The 21,865-nt window shown below is 41.2% G+C and overlaps 1 protein-coding gene across 1 annotated transcript; it reads right to left on the minus strand.

The window, feature by feature from the left end:
* Positions 1-3,116: 3,116 nt before the first annotated feature.
* Positions 3,117-18,515, minus strand: LOC139461217 (thioredoxin-like protein 1). Its single transcript, XM_071242823.1, has 9 exons — positions 18,355-18,515; positions 16,374-16,470; positions 15,187-15,357; positions 13,812-13,934; positions 9,757-9,823; positions 8,356-8,449; positions 5,748-5,826; positions 4,353-4,457; positions 3,117-3,715 (listed from the first exon to the last, which is right to left on the minus strand). Exons 1-9 carry the CDS (start codon positions 18,453-18,455, stop codon positions 3,686-3,688), a joined length of 867 nt encoding a protein of 288 aa, XP_071098924.1. The 5' UTR covers positions 18,456-18,515; the 3' UTR covers positions 3,117-3,685.
* Positions 18,516-21,865: the final 3,350 nt, after the last annotated feature.

The following is a 21,865-nucleotide window of genomic DNA, read 5'->3' on the forward strand; positions in this document are numbered from 1 at the left end:
TGCTATACATTTTCAAAATAGAGAACAAACAATGCAGAGTTAAGACTGCGTTTTAATGTAAGAATTAAAAGGATGTATATTTGCAATTAAATATCATGTGTGCACCAACATAATGTTTGTGGAATTATGGAACGGTTTAAATTTCTGGAATCATAAAATTTATTTTTCATTTGGCATAAAGAAGTGTCGGTTTGTTCAAGATTTTGGTTTTGTTTGTTTGTTATTTAACGCCACACTCAGCAATATTCCAGCTATATGACGGCGGTCTGTAAATAATCGAGTCTGGACCAGACAATCCAGTGATTGACATCATGAGCATCGATCCACACATTTGGGATACGATAAAATGCATCAACCAAGTCAGCGAGCCTGACCACCCGATCCCGTTAGTCGCTACTTACAACAAGGTGAGGGAGTGGGATTTGGGTAGGCTGAGAGTGTGGTTTTACACCACTTTTAGCATTATTCCTGTAATATCACAGCAGGGGAAACCAGAAATGGGCTTCACACATTGTGCCAACGTGGGGAATCGAACCCGGATCTTTGGCGTGCCGAGTGCACCCTTATACCGCATGGCACCCCCCTTGCCCCTATAGGCATTAAGGTGAGGTTAACCAGGCCTAATTTCACATACAAGATTATTGCACTTATACAGTGATGTGCATGCACGTGTGTGTGGTGCTTGTACTAGTCCGACTTAGGCTGGTTTTGTAGAGCCATCAATATACAATGCAGGATTGTCCACATTATACAGACTCCATGCCGACCAGTCCTTGTATACCTTAATGCTCTGTGCTAGGCAGAGAAATAACAATAACAGCCCTTGTCTGCCCTAACAGGCGACTATGCTTGTTGAAAGAAGCGACTAATGGGATCGAGTGGTCAGGCTCGCTGACTTGGTTGATGTATGTCATCTTATCCCATTTGTGTTGATCGATGCTCATGATGTCAATCACTGGACTGTCTGGGGCAGACTTGATTATTTACAGACCGCCGTCATGTAGAGGGAATAGTGCTGAGTGCAGCGTTAAACAACAAACAAAGAAACAACACGACATGACCAGGGATCAAACCACTGACTTTCCACACTCCATATGCTTCACCCACTACCTCATGGAGGCAATGTCTTGGCATTAAGTGAGTGAGTGAGTGAGTGAGTGAGTGAGTATGGTTTTACACCGCATTTAGCAATATTCCAGCAATATCACAGCGGGGGACACCATCACTCATTGCACCCCTGGCGGGAATCGAACCTGGGTCTTCGGTGTGACAAGCGAACGCTTTAACCACTAGGCTCCCTGATATTGGCTAGAAGTTGGGGAGACTCCAGTATGCGTTGATGCAACATTACAGAAATATCCTGGCAGGGGGTCACAAGAAATAGGCTGTACACATTGCAGCTTCAACCAGGATCAAACCAAAGATCAGTGGCTTGGCAAACGAACCTGCTGTTTTCAACATAAGTGAGTATGGTTTTACGCCGCTTTTAGAAAAATTCAAGCAATAGCACGGCGGGGGACACCAGAAATGGGCTTCACACATTGTACCCATGTCGGGAATCGAACCCGGGTCTTCGGCGTGATGAGCGAACGCTTTAACCACTGGGCTACCCGACCGCCCCGTTTTCAACTTAAGAAACAACTGATACAAACTTCCATCCTTCTTTATTCAGGGTATCATTTACAGATGACATACACTTCATTTAAAATACACAGAGAGATGGCCTGTACAATAACACTGTGACTGTGTATCCAGTCCAGAGAGTCTAACACAGAATGGACACTTTCAATTACTTGGAGTCTTGTAGACAAAAGTGAGTGAGTGAGTACGGTTTTACAACGCTTTTAACAATATTCCAGCAATATCACCGCAGGGGACACCAGAAATGGGCTTCACACATTGTACCCATGTCGGGAATTGAACCCGGATTTTCGGCATAACGAGCAAACGCTTTAACCACCAGGCTACCCGACCGCCCCTCTTGTAGACAAAAAAGTGATAAAGAATGAGTCTCTTGTGAATGGCCTCCAGTCCAGTAGAAACTGACAAGTAGTTTTCTCCTGAAATCAAGTTATTTTTCTCCTAAAATCTTGTTATTTTACTTAAGCCACTTGTCTGAAATGAGCTGTGGACTAGTTGGACAGCAGAAATGGGGTCTATCAAGGAACCTGCGAACAGGTACAGCGCTGGCAGACCAACAGTTGTAAGCTAAATCTGCAATTCAAACCAATGACTCTGCAGCTAAGGGAGGCAACTCTGGTTGTACACCAAACTCACATATATTGACCCATCACCTCCATACAAAGAGCAAATCGGATGATCTTTATTCATAACAGACATGAACTATAAAAATGTATGGCAATCAAAGCCAACATGCACAGGGCAGCCTAATTTGTTTATTATATTCATTATCAAAAGGGGTTCCCAAGTATCAAGGTTGTATCAATGCATACCACAGATTGGGAAGCATATTTCACATAACATCCACTTTCCAAACTCAATTCTGAGAAGCTATTGTCATATACCATTGGAAAGATCAACATCTCAACAGGATTACCTACAGTGAGTGAGTGAGTATGGTTTTATGCCGCTTTTAGCAATATTCCAGCAATATCACGGCGGGGGACACCAGAAATGGGCTTCACACATTGAACCCTTGCGGGAATCAAACCTGGGTCTTCAGCGTGACGAGAGAACGCTTTAACCGCTAGGCTACCTGACCACCCTGATTACCTACAGTGCATTGAAGATAATACAAACATGCATAATGTCAACAGGGTCATGTAACAGTAACAAGAATCTTAACTGTTGCAGGACGATGATGTGGAGTATCTTAAAACGAACAAGTAGCAACGGTCATGAGCTTATGAATAATTGTTATGAAGTATGCAGTTCTTTTTACCCCTATACACCCGTATGTGTGTGCATGCGTGTGCCTGTGTGTGTGTGTCTCTGTGTGTGTGTGTGTGTGTTCCCTTTTTAACATCTGATGACATTTGTTTGCGCATCACCTGCCATAACATGTTGATTTCGATGACAGGTGTTTCCCCCCCGCCCCTGATGATATTACCAATGGCCCAAGTGGAACCCACCCTTTTTCAAAATCCTTGATCCACCCCTGAGTAGTATGTTTGTACTTGAAAAATATCAAATACATTTTCACTGTCAGCCCCATGAACGAAGTGACAAAATTCTACAAACTATTTTTGATAATTTCCTAAATGTTGCAAAAACAATTACAATGATTCAAAACTGGAAATGAATCTCGCTGTGTTTCATTCATAACCCCTGAGCCCAAATAATCAACTTCATCCAGCCTGACCTTAAGGTCTTTCATTCAATGATTCCTCCGAAATGGCAAACCAAGCCTCAGGGATTTATCTAGGAAGTAGCTTGGCAAGTAAATCGGGAAAAGCTTGTAACTCTTCAAAAATGATTTTTTTACTGTTCTTATTTTCATAAATCACAAGGAATTGGGAAACTTTATATTCAAATTGGGAATTTGTACTGTCATTTGTTGCAGCCTTGGTGACTGTGAGCAAGTCTAGATAAACCCCTAAAGCCACATGAACCTGTTCCTGTACTTGTCTGGTCAAGTTAAATGTGGCTTCACATGGCCTGTTGTCATGTCCATTAGTATTTCAATCCAAGGGAGATAATTCATCATTCTTGACGCAGACCTTGTTCAGTGACTCTCGCCTTTCTTCCCCGCAACCTGGAAAAGAATTGTCAAATATCGGATTTTATTATTTATTGTTTGTTGATTGTATATATCATCATTGGGCTGTTGGGGACAAATTCTAACCCGGAATCCCCATGGGGTCTGAGTCAATCTCATTAAAATCAGATCTTAGTTCTTGCTACCGCTCAACAAAGATCTGAAGACATCCCACTAGGGGTCACGTCAGAACGACCTTTCATCCGACCAATCAGTGCGTCCCTTACCAGATTATGAAAGTGACAGTCGGAATGTGATTTCTAATCATGCAATCTCGAAAACTTTAACATGGGGTATTCCGAACAATAGTTACGGGTTTAACGACTGAATCCTTACAATCTAGACCATCTATTAGCCATTCCAGAATTTTTTTTTGGTTTAGGTTTCAAATTTGTAATTGAGAATTTGTCAAAATATTTTTGCGAAGAGTAGTTGCCAATTTGAAATTTGTGCCGTAAAGCACGAGAAAGCTGCCTTCTGATTGTTCATTCTATTGGTCGGTCAAAGTTTGCAGTCTGACGTGACCCGTAATGGGATGTCCTCAGATCTTTGTTTAGCGGTAACGAGAACTAAGATCTGGTTTTAATGAGATTGGGTCTGAGTAGACAAGAGCTGCTGTGACAGCAATGCTTACCCGCTTAAAGTCAGACATGTTGGTTGCCTGCACGGGACTGCCGATGATACCCAGGTAGTCAATCTGCGTTGTCTCCGCGTCACCGAGGTTATCTTTGATAAAAACCTGCATATGGATAAATAGATTATTAGCGGAGTGTGGTCCTATATCACAAACATCATTTATCATCCAAAATTGTCTCCCACAGGAGATATTGCTTGGGTGAGATCAAGCATGAAATTGTATCACAATGCTTTGCAGACCATTGTGACGTCACTGTTACCATGATGTCACAATCAAATGACATCACTAATGGCTCTGTTACTGAAGCTGTTTGCAATACTTTTTACACATAGACACTGCTTATTACTGTCTACAAACTGAAAAAGTTGGAAGAATGATGTTGGATGATATAGAGAATCTCACCCAAGTGTCTTTTGATATCAAATGTATCAACACGAGTTGACAAAAATGGAAAACCTCCAAGGCTTGCAGATATCTACTTCATCTTTTAACGTTCATCAATAATAGATTTAATGGACTCATGGCTTAGACCGGTGTCCTCCTCAATTTCAGCACTGGTAATATGTCTATCTGACGGTATAAGTTTTTCTATCTCCTTGATTGAATCTTCATTGATGGAAGTTGAGGGACGCCCAGCCTTACACATAGCGGCCCAACGTTTAACTGTGGTATAGCTAGGGCACTTATCCCCATACACTTGTGACATGCGGTCATGAATTTCTTGGGGAGTACTTTTCTCCAAAGTCAAAGACTGCTTGGTACTCGTTCTGTTCCTTTTCTGTTTCCATTTGGACCCCAACACGTTCACCTGGCTGTCACTGATACACAAACAGCCTCAACAGACCAAATACACTTGCAATGAACGACACAAACAATGTATTGCATTGACTATGACTTTGGCCCATAGTTGAAAGTTAGTCTGTTTTAGAACATTTTGACCAGCCCTCGTAAGACCAGCACAGGTTCCTGGGGACTAATTCCATCCCGGAATCCTCAGGGGGTGGAGATGAGATTTAGCGAGAAAATTATTTGAATATCTAATTAGGGACAAGAATATTAATATGATTATTGGCATAATATTAATACTCAGCAGTGTGCCTGAATCAATTATTGGCACAGTCAGCAGTATTCCAGCCACATCAGGAAGGCACGTAAATAGTTGTTTGTTTGTTGTTGAACGCCACACTCAGCAATATTCCAGGTATATGAATGTGGTATGTAAATAATCAATTCTGGACCAGACAATCGATCAATTGGTATATGATGACAGGCATCAACCAAGTCAGCAAGCTGACCAACCGATCCCGTTAGTTGCCTCTTACGACAAGCATGGGTTGCTGAAGACCTATTCCGATCTTCACCGGGCACATAACAAAGAACACGAATACCTACTGTGATGTTCTGTACATTCTGGAATTTAACATAGCGAAGCTGGACAAGAGCGCCTTCCTTGACATCTTCAGGTGTAAGTCTGCAACACAGAGTGAGTGATTGAGTGGTTGATTGAGTGGTTGATTGAGTGAGTGAGTGAGTGAGTGAGTGAGAGTGGGGAGTTGGTTGAGTAAGTGGTTGAGTGTGTGAGTGGATGGTTGAATGAGTGAGTGGTTAAATGAGTGAGTGGTTGAGTGGTTGAGTGGTTGAGTGAGTGAGTGAGTGAGTGAGTGAGTGAGTGAGTGAGTGAGTGAGTGAGAGAGTGGGTAGTTGGTTGAGTAAGTGGTTGAGTGAGTGAGTGGATGGTTGAATGAGTGAGTGGTTAAATGAGTGAGTGGTTGAGTGAGTGAGTGAGTGAGTGAGTGAGTGAGTGAGAGTGGGTAGTTGGTTGAGTAAGTGGTTGAGTGAGTGAGTGGTTGAGTGAGTGAGTGGATGGTTGAATGAGTGAGTGGTTAAATGAGTGAGTGGTTGAGTGAGTGAGTGAGTGAGTGAGAGTGGGTAGTTGGTTGAGTAAGTGGTTGAGTGAGTGAGTGGATGGTTGAATGAGTAAGTGGTTAAATGAGTGAGTGGTTGAGTGAGTGAGTGAGTGAGTGAGTGAGAGTGGGTAGTTGGTTGAGTAAGTGGTTGAGTGAGTGAGTGGATGGTTGAATGAGTAAGTGGTTAAATGAGTGAGTGGTTGAGTGGTTGAGTGAGTGAGTGAGTGAGTGAGTGAGAGTGGGTAGTTGGTTGAGTAAGTGGTTGAGTGAGTGAGCGGATGGTTGAATGAGTGAGTGGTTCAGTGAGTGAGTGGTTGAGGGGTTGAGTGAGCAATGAAAATTTTACATCCATTAGAACAAACTAATTATTTGGGGGTGTCACAATAAATCGAAATATCAATACATTGCTATAGGTAAGCACTTAAAGTCAATATATCGATTGTTAAATCAGTTTTCGATCAATAGTGTCGATTTCAGTAAGGAATATCAATAGTTTGGATTGTATTTAGTACTATTTACCATATCAATAAAATACATGCAATGCTGTTCAATTTTGGTTTTCTTTTGATCATGAGTGGTAGTAATTTACACATGGTAATGTGGAAGTTTCTTTTTCTTAAAAAATAAAGGTAAAGAAAAAACAAATCAGTCCATATCTCAAACTTTACTTTTTATTTGTTGTTATGGTTATCACATTCAAAGGAAACTTCAGTTCCAAGGTTTAATTCAACTCTAAAATCCATCTTAAATGATACACTGAAAACTATCGATATTTATCGCAATAGTTGCTTGCAATATCAATAGTTATCGCAATAGTTTCTTTCAATATCAATAGTTATCGCAATAGTTTCTTTCAATATCAATAGTTATCGCGATAGTGATTTCCAGACCAATAGTCACCCCTATTAATTATGTAGTGTAAGTATATTTCAGATGAATGTTAGTTGCAGCAGACTGAAGTCAGTGTTTGAAAACTAATAAACAGCCTTCAGGACCAACAAACATTAGAACCTGCAGTCCCTCCTTTAAAAAACTGCAGCTTTGTGAAAAATAATTTGACAAGGAAATTATGAATGAAGCGTGCATAAAATGTTGAGTGTTTTGGTGACCTACAGGTTCTACTACACCAAATCAGAACCCGTTGGGACAGTGTGGCCTTCAGTGCAGATGGAGAGATATCTCCGGGCTGTGATTGGAGGATATTGTGTAGGATTTTTATGTCTTTTAAATGTACATCCATCCAGTTATTAAAACTGACCATGATTTTCTACATTTAGTCCTGTCTTCTTCAACACTATGACTTATGCTGAATGTGACGGCAGCTATTTTCAAGTAGGTGACATTTAGTGCGGAACTAAGGGTGGTGTGTTTAGCTTCCTGTACTCCGAAAAGGAGCTGGCTAAGCTGGTCATTTATTTTTTATATTGCTGCTCTAAGCCAAACTGTGCACACACGTACAGGTAATAGCTGTTGAAAGCTTAGTTATTTAAAAAAAAAATATAACGTTACTACAGACGTCTATGTGAAAACATTTGGTTGTGTTTAACCTGTAGGGCTACTCGGCACCTCATAAATTAGAGTGACCTCCCTTAGTTGTCTCATGTTAAATCATGTTAAAAGTCCACGCTCATTCGTCCCCTATTGCCCCTTTCCGTAACCTGCTAGAAGACTCGTCCCCCTATCGATGAATGTTATGTGCAAAAATACGACAAACCAATCAGAATGCGCATATGTTTTCAAGTTCTTCGTCAAAGAATCCCTCAGAAATAATTTTTGATTTTATATATGTCTTGCATCTAAAAATATATCCAAGACACAGTTAAATGTATTCAATCATACTGTGTAATTCCGCATGTCTCGATGTGCTCTAACTTGCATGTGAAATATATATAATATATGGGGAAATATATGTGAACCATTACGCAACGAGTTGACAATTGTTTAAGGTATGCCCGTTTGCGCTTAGACAGAACCCGGTCGCAAAAATGGCAATGAGAGGGGCATGAGTCGCTATTCGGCTTGTCCCGGAATAACAAGAGTTGGTCACGAATGAGTCCATGCTCTGTCCCGGGTTTTCCACCTTCGTCACTTACATGAATTTCTGTACAGGTTCCATGGAGTCGGCAGCATCAAAGTCAAGTGTGGTTGGTTGGTTGATGAACAGTTTTATTGTTTTGGGCGCATTTTCTGAAATAGAATCACACAAACATGTTACCCAGGAACCATGGATCCCTTCAGTGAGTGAGGTGGGATTGACGGCACTTTGAAGAGTATTCCGATTGTATTACAGCGTGTCAGCTTAAAGTGGGAGAAAAGCCCGAAGTGATGAAGGTCTTAGACATTTATCACTGGAATCCGGCCGAAGAAACTGGAAACATAATTGGGGCGAACTGGGATTCGAACCCACGATCATAGGTTCCTTGCGTGTCCAAGGGATGCAACTCTGAAATCAAATTGCGGTGCCTTTGACAACGATCGCTTCAGATTCTACCATGAATTTGGTCAATCTCAATCACATGCTGTGTGTTCATTTCCAAACTGTGTCTACAGCAACTCACGCTTGTCCTAAGAGGCGACGATGCTTGTCGTAAGAGGCAACTAACGGGATCAGGTGGTCAGACTATAAGTATAGGCGGTGCCTGCACACCACAGTATATATAGATGTGTCAGAGCTAAGGATAAGCTTTTGGTTACTCGGGTATTTTACCCAGGGGTTTCATTTTGACTGGGTATCCACAATTTTTAGAGGGTATTCAAATTTTTTCTACACACCTGTTTCTTGACATTTGGGTATTTTAACTTAAAACCTGTTTCATTCCTGAAAGTCATTTAGAACTATGTGAATAGTAGTGAACCTCTCCGGGAAGCCATTTCAGTTTGCGAAACCAAGCATTGTAAAAAAGGCCCTAATTTATGCAAAGACGCAGCTTATCTTGAGCTCTGGATGTGCAAAACTATTCGGGTATGTAAGCTGAAAAGATTTCATAGGGTAATTACACACAGTGATGTTATCCTATTGGGGAGGGAAAGGAAAAATCATGCATATTTGTACACGAGGAACTCAAAATTTATTGAGTTATTGCAATTTATTTTGTGTACTGTATGTTTATAAGCAGCTTATCTGGAGCACTGTAAAGCTGATGATATACTGTTAAAGATCACACTTGTCAGTGAATGATAATTTGATAATTGGTTTCTTCCGTTATTCTTTATTTCCGACAAGGTCTCGTCCCTGTCCGGTTCCTATGGAGGGGATATGAGATCTTCACGCAGAGAGGTATGTTAATGAAGTTGATACCACTGTGAGTGAGTGAGTGAATATGGTTTTACACCGCTTTTAGCAATATTCCAGCAATATCAAGGCCGGGGACACCAGAAATGGGCGTCACACACTGCACCCATGTCGGGAATAAAACTTGGTGAGACGAACGAACGCTTTAACCCCTGGGCTACCCGACTGCCCCGTACATTAAAACAAGCCAAGGACTTCCTACCTGCTGGTCCATTCACCTTGAGAGAATGAAGCTTCACTGGCTGGGAGAATGCCAAGCTGATGATGAGCTGCAACAGAGATGACGAAAGTGTTCCACTGCCATCACCCACTTGTGTATGGATATACAGGTCAATTGTTAGTTTCTTGTGACAGTGCCATCACCCACTTGTGTATGGATATACAGGTCAATTGTTAGTTTCTTGTGACAGTGCCATCACCCACTTGTGTATGGATATACAGGTCAATTGTTAGTTTCTTGTGACAGTGCCATGCTCAGCAATATTCCAGTCAATATTCGAGTCTGGACCAGACAATGCAGTGATTGATATCATGAGCAACGATTCAAGCAGTTCCTAATCCATTAAGTCCCCATTGTGATTACCAGACAGGTCTTCAGCAACCTATGCTTGCCCTAAAAGGCGACTATGCTTGTTGTAAGAGGCGACTATGCTTGCCCTAAAAGGTGACTATGCTTGTCGTAAGAGGCGACTAAAAGATCCGGGTTCGGGTTTTTTCTTCAGCAACCCATGCTTATCCTAAGAGGCGACTATGCTTGTCGTAAGAGGCGACTAATGGGATCGGGTGATCAGGCACACTGACTTGGTTGATGCATGTCATCGTATACCAAATGCCTAAATCGATGCTAATGATGTCAATCACTGGATTGTCTGGTCCAGATTCGATTATATTTACCTACCGCCATCATATAGCTGGAATATTGCTGAGTGTGGGGTTAACCAAAACAAACAAAAAATTTAAAAAATATATATAAAACAACAAAATTGGATATTTTCAAATAAATTGTACATTCAGGTACTTATCATATGTCACACTATGCATTTCTTCTTTCTTCTTCGATCCTATGTGGAAACAGAGTTTCCAGCTTCTAAAAAACAATTCACCTGAACACATCCCAGCATCACCATGGTCACCTCCCAAACAAATGATTAATGCATGTAATCCTGTGCCAAACTACCACATTGATGTCAAGCTGTATCATGAGGTGAGAGGAACAGAGCAGCACCAACCAGTGAGATTCCGCCAGTTTCACAGCCAAAGGCAATGCTTGTCGTAGGACCCCAGCCCCCTACCCCAGCAATGGTTGATGAGTCAAGGTAGTATGAGTGAGTGAGTATGGTTTTACGCCACTTTTAGCAATATTCCAGCAATATCACGGCGGGGGACACCAGAAATGGGCTTCACACATTGTACCCATGTCGGGAATCGAACCCGGGTCTTCGGCGTGACGAGCGAACGCTTTAACCACTAGGCTACCCGACCGCCCCAGTCAAGGTAGAGGTGGACTGAAGCAGGCTGTAAAGGAACCAGAATGAGAGTTGAACAGGTCGCAACAGGAGGAATCGTGGATCCGTGTGTTGCTGTATGACTAGGTGTCTGCCTGCTCAAGAGAGTCAAAGTTCAGTTCCGGGTCAAGAGGCTGGTCCCTGTCATCCCAAGAAGCAGGGAGTAACTGCATAGGTGGCGGAGTGGTTCAGCAGATCCCACTGAGGTAGCGTCAAAGACCAACGACAATAAGCTGGGGAAGATCAGTGACTGTCCTTTCGGTAAAGTCGAGTAATTTGGGCATCTTGAGCCAGAGAGAGTCCAGTAAAAGTACAGATAAGACGACAGGTACGGATATCCCCATCAGGAGTCCATGTGAGTGGGAATACCTTCCCGGGGGGCCTGAATAAGGGCTGTATCGATGAACGTCCCAACCTTGAGAGTCCTGACGACAATGTTGGTAGTCCCAAGAGATTGAGCAATCCCAATGGTAGGAGCCAGTGTAGCTATATCACAGGGAGCAAGCAGAGGAGCAGTTATCTCCATATAGCGTAGTGGCAGGACGAGACGACTGGGTAAAATCGGTGAGGTATTGTCAATCTTCGAGTGTGAAAACTATGTGCCGCCACCCAATCCTGAATGTCTTAAATCAATTCTGCCCATTTGAAGCTGAATGACGATCCTTGGAGCCGTGACTTGGACCCGTGATTGGAAACCGCGATCCCAACGAGATTGGTGAGTAGCTGATTGATCTCCTTGAGGACTGTAAGCTGTACTTGAGGTGTTAGAACGATCATCCGAACGAGATGCCACGAGCAAGGGAACAGTCTAAGGAGTGACAGCAATCGTTAGCGCCGTAGGGAGCTGTGGCAGGGACCATACTGGTATCTGAGGTGACCAGCGTCATTGTAATAGACAATGACCCAGGCCCTAAGCCTGGTTTTAAAATGGCTGCGCTATGACAGGGAGTCCATTGAGAAAAATAGACCAAAATATATTCTCTATTGACAAAACACGACACCGCAGTGTGGCGGTGAGAAAGAGCATGAAGTGACAGATACCATCTGCCCGAGGTAAGCGTGTCCACTAGCCTATATCAAAGCCTAGTTTCTACATCTTCCAGAGGCAAGCATGTCCACTAGCCTATATCAAAGCCTAGTTTCTACATCTGCCCGAGGCAAGCGAGTCCACTAGCCTATATCAAAGCCTAGTTTCTACATCTTCCCGAGGTAAGCGTGTCCACTAGCCTATATCAAACCCTAGTTTCTACATCTTCCCGAGGTAAGCGTGTCCACTAGACTATATCAAAGCCTAGTTTCTACATCTGCCCGAGGTAAGCGTGTCCACTAGCCTATATCAAAGCCTAGTTTCTACATCTGCCCGAGGTAAGCGTGTCCACTAGCCTATATCAAAGCCTAGTTTCTACATCTGCCCGAGGTAAGCGTGTCCACTAGCCTATATCAAAGCCTGGTTTCTACATCTTCCCGAGGTAAGCGTGTCCACTAGCCTATATCAAAGCCTGGTTTCTACATCTTCCCGAGGTAAGAGTGTCCACTAGCCTATATCAAAGCCTAGTTTCTACATCTTCCCGAGGTAAGCGTGTCCACTAGCCTATATCAAAGCCTAGTTTCTACATCTTCCCGAGGTAAGCCTGTCCACTAGCCTATATCAAACCCTAGTTTCTACATCTTCCCGAGGTAAGCGTGTCCACTAGCCTATATCAAAGCCTAGTTTCTACATCTGCCCGAGGTAAGCCTGTCCACTAGCCTATATCAAACCCTAGTTTCTACATCTTCCCGAGGTTAGCGTGTCCACTAGCCTATATCAAACCCTAGTTTCTACATCTTCCCGAGGTAAGCGTGTCCACTAGCCTATATCAAAGCCTAGTTTCTACATCTTCCCGAGGTAAGCGTGTCCACTAGCCTATATCAAAGCCTAGTTTCTACATCTTCCCAAGGTAAGCGTGTCCACCAGCCTATATCAAAGCCTAGTTTCTACCCTTGCCACATCAAGGCCACTTTTCTTGGCCCGACCCTGGCGCCACCTCGTGTAGATCACGAGTTGTGCCCCTTGTAATGAAAACGCAATATCCGATCAGATCTGTGTTCTTATCTCGTGTAGCTTCACAAAGATGGCCACTACCATAGGTGATCAGATAACGATGTTGGATGTTCGATTTTGTTAAAAGTTCTCTGATTGGACTATCAAAATGTGCGATAGTCCAATCATATTTAGCACAGGAAAGTGGGCTTGATGTGGCAAGGGTGGAAGAAACAAGACTTGGATAAAAAGGCTAGTGGACACTCTTGCCTTGGGAAGATGGATAGATACAGGAGGCACATGATCAGGTCGTGTAGGTCACTATGCATGGGATCACGTGCATGACCCATTTGTTTGGGTGGTGACCATGGTGATGTGTGATGTATTCGGGTGAATCGTTTTTAGAAGCTGGAAACTCTGTTCCAGCATCAAAGAAGAAAGAAGACATACATAGTGTGTCATAGGATAAGTTTAAAATTTAGAATCTTGACCTTTATTGGAAACAGGAAAATACAAATTTAAAGTAACGGAAAATTTAAAATATCGGTATGGAACACACCAGGCATATTCAAATCCCTGACAAGTAGTCCTTTTTTCTGTCATGGTCGAAAATATTGGTATGAAGGAGTGAACTTTTAATTAACTATGGTCAAGGCTTTGACCAAATTACTGAGTGCGGTGTCAAACAACAAAGAAACAAACAAACAGAACAAAAGCTTGTTTCTCAAGTACCTGTTCATCCACATCTGACTCCAAGTAACCTCCTTTCTGGGAGAGGGCGTGGGCAAGGGGGTGGTCATCAGATTCATTCAGACACTCGCATCCAGCCTTGGTGATGAGGGTGGACAGATCCATCTGGAACATCATCATCATCATCATCATCATCATCATAATAATGTGTCCTTGTATTGCGCTAGCCTCCACACAATGTACTCAAAGCACTAATATTATAATAATAATCATCATCATCATCATAATAACAATCATCATCATAATAATGTGTACTTATATTGCGCTAGCCTCCACACAATGTACTCAAAGCACTAATATTATAATAATAATCATAATAACAATCATCATCATAATAATGTGTACTTATATTGCGCTAGCCTCCACACAATGTGCTCAAAGCACTAATATTATAATAATAATAATCATCATCATCATAATAACAATCATCATTATAATAATGTGTACTTATATTGCGAGAGCCTCCACAGACTGTGCTCAAAGCACTAATATCATATATACTGCAGGTTCTTCTCAATCGTTTCTTGCAATTGGGATATGCTGACATGAATCAGCCAAGTCAACCACCCGATCCCGTAAGTCGCCTCTTACGACAAGCATAGGTTGCTGAAGCATATTCTACCACGGGTGTTCACGAGTGGTTTCATCCTTGTATCGAGAACAAATTATGAACTACGGAGATGAAATGTTTTGCACCAATAATTGACTTACACTTTGTTATTTGTTAACGTATTATTAGACCCGTGAAAATCCGGGGTAGAATAGGTCTTCAGCAAGCCATGCTTGTCATAAGAGTGGTCAGGCTCGCTGACTTGGATGATGCATGTAAATCTATGGGAGTTAGCGATTGAAACTGTGAGCCTGTGCCTCCTCCTCTTTATCTTTGTATTGGTTGTTTGTTTGTGTAACGCTGCACTCAGCAATATTCCACCTATATCATGTATATGACAGTGGTCAGTAAATAATCAAATCTGGACCAGACAATCCAGTGACTGACATCATAACCATCGATCTACACAAATGGGATACAATGACATGCATCAATCAAGTCAGCGAGCCAAACCACCCGATCCCATTAGTCGCCTCTTACGACAAGCATAGTCGCCTCTTAGGATAAGCATGGGTTGCTGAAGAAAAAACCCGAACCCGGATCTTGACGGGTATCACCCTTGAGTGAATATGGTATTACACCACTTTTAGCAATATCCTAGCAATACCATAAGGGACTCCCTCCATCTTCACATATTGTACCCACGTGGGGAATTAAACCCTGGCCTTCAGGTTGACAAGAGAACGCATTAACCACTTGGCCACCCCACTGTCCCTTATTGAGAGAACATAAAATGTGTCGACTGACATGTCCTTTGACGATGACCTCCTCCTCCCCTTCATCTTCCTCCCCATACCACTTCTTGATCTTCTCCTCCAGGGCCTTGGGGTCAGCTCCCTTCTGGGTGTCGATCCTCACCTTGTTCCGGTAGAACATGAATGTTGGCATGGCGGACACGCCTTGTGTCTGAGCCGTTTCCTGGACAACACAAGTGATAAACGGACTCATTCGTTAGTTGCATGATTGATTGGGTATTGGCCCAAATTTTTATTGCAATTTATTGCAATAATGATTCATGTAGTGCGATACATACTACAATATATTGCATATGTTCAGAACTTCTTTCATCAGTGATTTGCTATTAATAAACAAAACCTTTCCCCGCACCCTTTTGACAACTTTGCAATCATCATATTACATAATATATAGGAAGCTGGTCGCAAATAGTTTCGCTTTTTCAATCAAAGGAATCAGTTGCGAATTTCTGTATATCATAATTTTGATTCGAATTTTCACTTACGATTTGTAAATTTTGCCAAAAGATATAATGCATAATGATTTAGAAAAGCGATATACCGTTATTTTTTCAAAATGCATTATGATAATTATTCATTAGTATTTCATATTGTGGTACACTGGCAATCCTGTGCACTTCAATCAAAGGAATCAGTTGCGAATTTCTGGATATCATATTTTTTATTCGAATTTTCACTTACGCTTTCACACCATGAGCATCAATCAACGCAATTGGGATACGATGACATGCATCAACCAAGTCACTGCGCCTGACGACCCGATCCCATAAGTCGCCTCTTACGACAAGCATAGTCGCCTTTTATGGCAATCATGGGTTGCTGAAGACCTATTCTATCCCTGATCTTCATGGTAAACATTGCCAACAAGATATTATGCACGATGATTTTGAAAAACGCAATATACCAATATTTTTAATTTAATTATAATATATTTGCTTTAGGGACCAACCATTAAACATTCTGGGGAATTGAAAAAGAATATTTTTTCGATCATTGGAAGGGCCAATTGTTTTTACTGGAGCATGTCAAGCAAATAATTCATAATCAAAACACTTTTTACAGTACATTCTGTAATAAATATTTTTTCAACATCAGGCTCCACTCCCCCCACCTCCAACCCCAATCGAAATTCAAATGGTAAGTCCCCTACTGATGTTTTGACATTTTGCTTCTACTTACCTGACACTGATCAACATCAATTTTAAGGAAGACTGCATTGGGATAGTTGGAACTCAGCTCCTGGAACACTGGCGCTATCCTCTGACATGGACCACACCTGCAACAGGGGGAGAGATGCTTGGTAGGGGTGACTATTGGTCTGGAAATCACTATTGCGATAACTATTGATGTTGAAAGAAACTATTGCGATAACTATTGACATTGCAGGCAACTGTTTTGATAAATATCGAAAGTGTTCAGTGTATCATTTTAGATGGATTTTAGAGTTGAATTAAACCTTGGAACTGACGTTTCATTTGAATGTGATAACCATAACAACAAATAAAAAGTAAAGTTTGAGATATGACTGATTTGTTTTTTCTTTACCAATATTTTTTAAGAAATAGAATCTTCCACATTACCATGTGTAAATTACTACCATTCATGATCAAAAGAAAAACAAATTTGAACAGCATTGCACGTATTTTATTGATATGGTAAATACAATCGAAACTATTGATATTCCTAACTGAAATCCATACTATTGATCGGAAACTGATTTAACAATTGATTTATTGACTTGAAGTGCTTACCAATAGCAATATAATATCAATATTTCGATTTATCGTGACACCCCTAATGGTTGGGTTCAACATCGCATTGGGTTAGTCACGTCAGCAATATTTCACATCGTGACTTGAACAAGTTATGCATTTATATTATATAAATACTGTTATCAATGGACAGTACAACAACTAGTAACATCATGAATATATCACAGTTTTCACTTTAAAACTAGTTTTAGAAATTAGAACATAAAAAACACTATGACAGACAACACAATATAAAAATGGTCTGTGGATCCACATTTAAGTTGGCTCATGGGGACTTTCGGTACCTCTGCTACCTGCATGGTTACATAATACAAGCAGGATTTACACCATCACTTTAGCATTGTGATTGTTGACAAGATTAGCCATAGATTTATACATACAAATATTAATTATGCAGTTAAAACAGTGTAGTTTACACAATGTACAAATGACGTACAGCTTTTCTATATTGGATGCGAGGTTGCGAAGTGACGTTCATAAGTGTAAGAACGACACATTTTGACTGTCTTCTTGAAATGATGAAAACACTGACGGACTACTTCCACATTCTTGGGGAAACACCTGGGAATTCCCTAGCACGAATAAATATACAAGCGTTGTTTCTGAGCATTTAGACCCGTTTAATCTTGAACACAGCGTTTCAGTATACATTGAGATAAGTCAGATTTGGTTGGTTGGTTTATTGTTTAACGCTGCACTCAGCAATAATCCAGCTATATGACGTCCATCTGTAAATAATCAAGTCTGGACCAGACACTCCAGTGATTGACATCATGACCATCGATCCACACATTTGGGATCGATGACATGCATCAACCAAGTCAGCGAGCCTGACCACGCGATCCCGTAGGTCGACTTTTTCGTCAAGCACAGTCACCTTTTACAACAAGCATGGGTTGCTGAAGACCTATTCTACCCCGGAATCTTCACGGGTTAATCAGAGAATTTGTAATCGTTCACGACTATCCTTGCTACCACCAATTCTAGTGAACAAAAAGAAGAAATGCAAATCAAAACTATCGTAGTATCGACTCGATTTGTGTCTAGAATTACAGTGTCAGTCTACAGCAATCTATGAATTTACCTTAGTATCTATTTGACACATCTTTATAATCACCTTTAAATGATGGGTCAATAATTAATCACTGATGATTGTCACATGTAACCACCACAACGGGCATAAACATGGCCTAATGAGACTACTGACCAAACAGTTGAATTCAGGAACGGATGACCGTAAACCGAAGTAACTGATGATAAGTTTTCCGCGTAAACACGCACATAGTGGATGTCTGAAACGTAGCCTTTAGCGAGAAACGTACGAATGTTTTCATTCATGATTCAATCAGAATAAGTTCGTCTTGTTTCACAGTCACTAGTCAGCTTACCACGTAGCGAAGAAATCAGCTACAACTAATTTCGATCCAGCACTTGTAAGTTCTTGTTGAAACTGGGGATCCTCCGCGACAATCTTGTAGTTTGTAGTCATGATCACTGTAACAAATTACCTATAACGTCGGAGAAAATGACTAAGCTCAAAACAAATGTGGATGGGGAAAGGGAGATAATTTGTATGTATTTCCTGTAGGGGAGTTAACTCTTCGTACGAATAACGCCAAAACGGACCAGCGCCAAAACCGTCAAGCAAGCCGGTAAATATTTTGTCAAAATGGCTGATAATATGTACAGACTGGGTGTAGTCCTAATTTTGTTTGTTTGTTTGTTGTTTAACGCCACACTCAGCAATATTCCAGCTATATGACGGCGGTCTGTAAATAATCGAGTCTTTACCAGACAATACAGTGATTGACACCATGAGCATCGATCCACGCAATTGGGATCCGATGACATGCATCAACCAAGTCAGGGAGCCACAAAGAATATTCGGATTGCGTCAAGAGTTAAAAAGTTATACTAATACGGATGATAACTCCAAATATTTTGATTATGTTACTTCAATTTTAAACACAGTTCTTGTTAGGAAGCCATTGTCTTCTATGACTCGACATTACTGTTCGTGTTGCCAATGAATATTGAACAGCTAACGTTCATTTTTTTTTTAAACTAGAAGAAAATACAGTCATTTCGATGCGATCTCCTCCGTGGTCTAGTGGATAGAGCGTCTGCCCGGAGAGCGGAAGTTCGGGCGTTCGATCCCCGTCCGCGTCTTACCAAAACGACGTCAGAAATTGGTACTACTTGTTACCCTGACTGGAGCTCGGCATTGTGGGATAAAACAAAGACTGGTCGACTCGGTGTCAATCAAATTTGGCATGTACCTGCGAATTTTTGCGACATGGTATTTCAGTGGACCAGCACTATAAAACCGGCATTAGTCTGGACCAATACAAACAGTCCCACACCCATAAATGTGTATATGCACCTTGCTGTATATGTTCAATAATCAAACGCGCCGTTTCACCTCACCTCACCAAATATCAATGCGCGGACTTATTTCTATCATTCATACCGTTTGGCCATCACTTATACTCAAGTGAACTCACACAAATTGTAAGTCAATTCTTATAATTCTGTATATCCCTATGGGGCATTTCGAAGTGTGTTTACAGAATTTCATTTGGCACGTCTGTCCCCATGTTTACACTTACAGGCGCACAAAAACCAATTGTGTTCAAAAGGTGAGATAGTCTGAGGCAAGTATGCTGAAAATGTCCTAGAGTAACGCCCTGCCCTGTGCAGCTTGCTTACAATAAATACATTGGAATAGCAAAGTTTTTCTGTTTGTTGTTTAACGCCACACTCAGCAATATTCCAGCTACATGACGGCGGTCTGTAAATAATCGAGTTTGTACCAGACAATCTGGTGATTGACATCATGAACACATATCTACGCAATTGAGATGCGATGACATGCATCATCCATGTCATCGAGCCCGACCAACTGATCCCATTACTCGCCTCTTACGACAAACATAGTCGCCCTTTACGGCAAGCATGGGTTGCTGAAGACCTAGTGTGCCCGCATCTTCACAGGTCTAAAAACCTCCTCCTCGGTTAGGACATTAAGATGCCTTTACAAATTGAAACCATTTGTTAAAATACATGTACATTGTATCTGGGAGATTTGCTTCTGATACTGAAGTGTACTTTTGCACTGAAAATAAACCTGTTCCATAGTTTGTCCATAGGTTTGAATACGATGGGAGAATCTTAACCCTCTTGGTGCCACGGAACCATATATGGTCCCTCACTTTTCACACCCGCATAGTGCCAGGGGACTATATATGGTCCCGAGAAAATGCCCCTTTTAAACTGTGAATTTTGATATTCAACACTGAGTGCGCAAAGTCAAAACTATAACCATCATCACCCAAATCATCTTAGCTTTAACATCGTGTAACTCATACTTTATACAGTGCTACGGATTGCGAAATATGGCGAGATTAGTAAAGTGGCTACCGCTCTTCTCGGCCTTTTTCTGCCATGTTTGAACACCAAGCGAATGACGGCGAATTTTGATTATGCACCCATGTCACATACACGTAAATATTTTCAGACAAAATCCTTGTTCATAAGAAAAAATATGACCTGAGTGATCAGAAAGACATATTTTTCCCAACTGTATACTTATTCACGTAAATACAATTCTGTTCACTCCTTATGAACAAGTTTATTTACACGTTTTGTATACTTTTATCGACTATCGGTAATGGCGGAATGGTCGGTACACATGAGAAAACGACAGTGTATATTTCCATTACATTTATGACGTACATTGAATGAATTTATAACCATCATCACCCTAATCATCTCAACTTTAATATCGTTTAACTCATATTTTATGCAGTGCTAAGGATTGCGAAATATGGCGAGATTAGTAATGTGGTTACCGCGCTTCTCGGTCTTTTTCTGCCATGTTTGAACACCAAGCGAATGAAGGCAATGTTTATTATGCACCCATGCCACATACACGTAACTATTATTATATCAGACAGCCAATTTGAAAAAGAAATCTGATCGGGCTGATCAGAAATGATTTACTTGTCCCAACTGTATAGTTATTGGCGTAAGAGTACTAACGTTTAGTCGGCCACGGTAGTTTTTTGTTCCAAGAATTGCATATGTTTATCGACTGTGTGTCATGGCGATTTAGCACGGCGCTACATACCAACCGACAGTGCAGATTGTCTTTTTGTTTATGATGCTGAATTACAGAAAATATTCAAATCAAAGATATGGAAAGATAGCTATAATCGTTAATATTAAGTTGGTATTTATGGGCAGGAGGTTCATGATCAAAACCTAAACATTGAATGGCCAAGCCCGAAGTGATCGACAGGGCACGTTCGCCTCATATCTGTGCCGCGATTTCTTGTCTACAGGTTGTCCTACATACTCGCCCGTTCAGACAAATAACTGCTACTTTTTTCATATGAAATGACTAAGAGTCATGTGTGATTGCTCAAACTAGCTGACCGTGTGAGTGACTTGCCCTAACTGTTTCACATTTTGTCGCAAATGGAGATTTCAGAAGTGTGGCCACGACATCTAACGTGAGTCGACGCCATATTGTAAACAAATTGTGTCAAGGTCGGTTCCACATGTGGTAGCTCGGGCCCCGTTTCTGTCGATGGTACACGCGATACAAACATAATGCAACTACTGAAAACATCAACATACTTTCTACAATGATGACATTAATACCTTTTTGTATTTGGATTAACCGCTTATGGATACGCTGTGCTTTTAAGTTCAATTTCGATTTGTTTTTCCTCTCATTGAAACTGTGATAATGGCGGTGTGATTGGTTTTCTGAAATAGTATTTTCCATGAGTCTAATGTACATAGTACATGTTGTGATTGTAGAAGATAATTGATAACCAATTGTGTATGCATATATATCATCAAATACACATTACTAATCTATTCAGAAAATGG

The sequence above is a fragment of the Haliotis cracherodii genome, unplaced genomic scaffold, assembly GCF_022045235.1.
Source record: "Haliotis cracherodii isolate W230 unplaced genomic scaffold, xgHalCrac1.p SCAF_14, whole genome shotgun sequence".
Lineage (NCBI taxonomy): Eukaryota > Metazoa > Mollusca > Gastropoda > Lepetellida > Haliotidae > Haliotis > Haliotis cracherodii.

Bases quoted from the DNA above. Each gene is read 5' to 3' on its own strand.
- LOC139461217 (XM_071242823.1), bottom strand. From the start codon at position 18,455: ATGACTACAAACTACAAGATTGTCGCGGAGGATCCCCAGTTTCAACAA. The intron at 16,471-18,354 runs GTAAGCTGACTA...CCCCTGTTGCAG, and splicing joins GCTGATTTCTTCGCTACGTG to GTGTGGTCCATGTCAGAGGA. The intron at 13,935-15,186 runs GTCAGTCGACAC...ATGATGTTCCAG, and splicing joins AGGTCATCGTCAAAGGACAT to ATGGATCTGTCCACCCTCAT.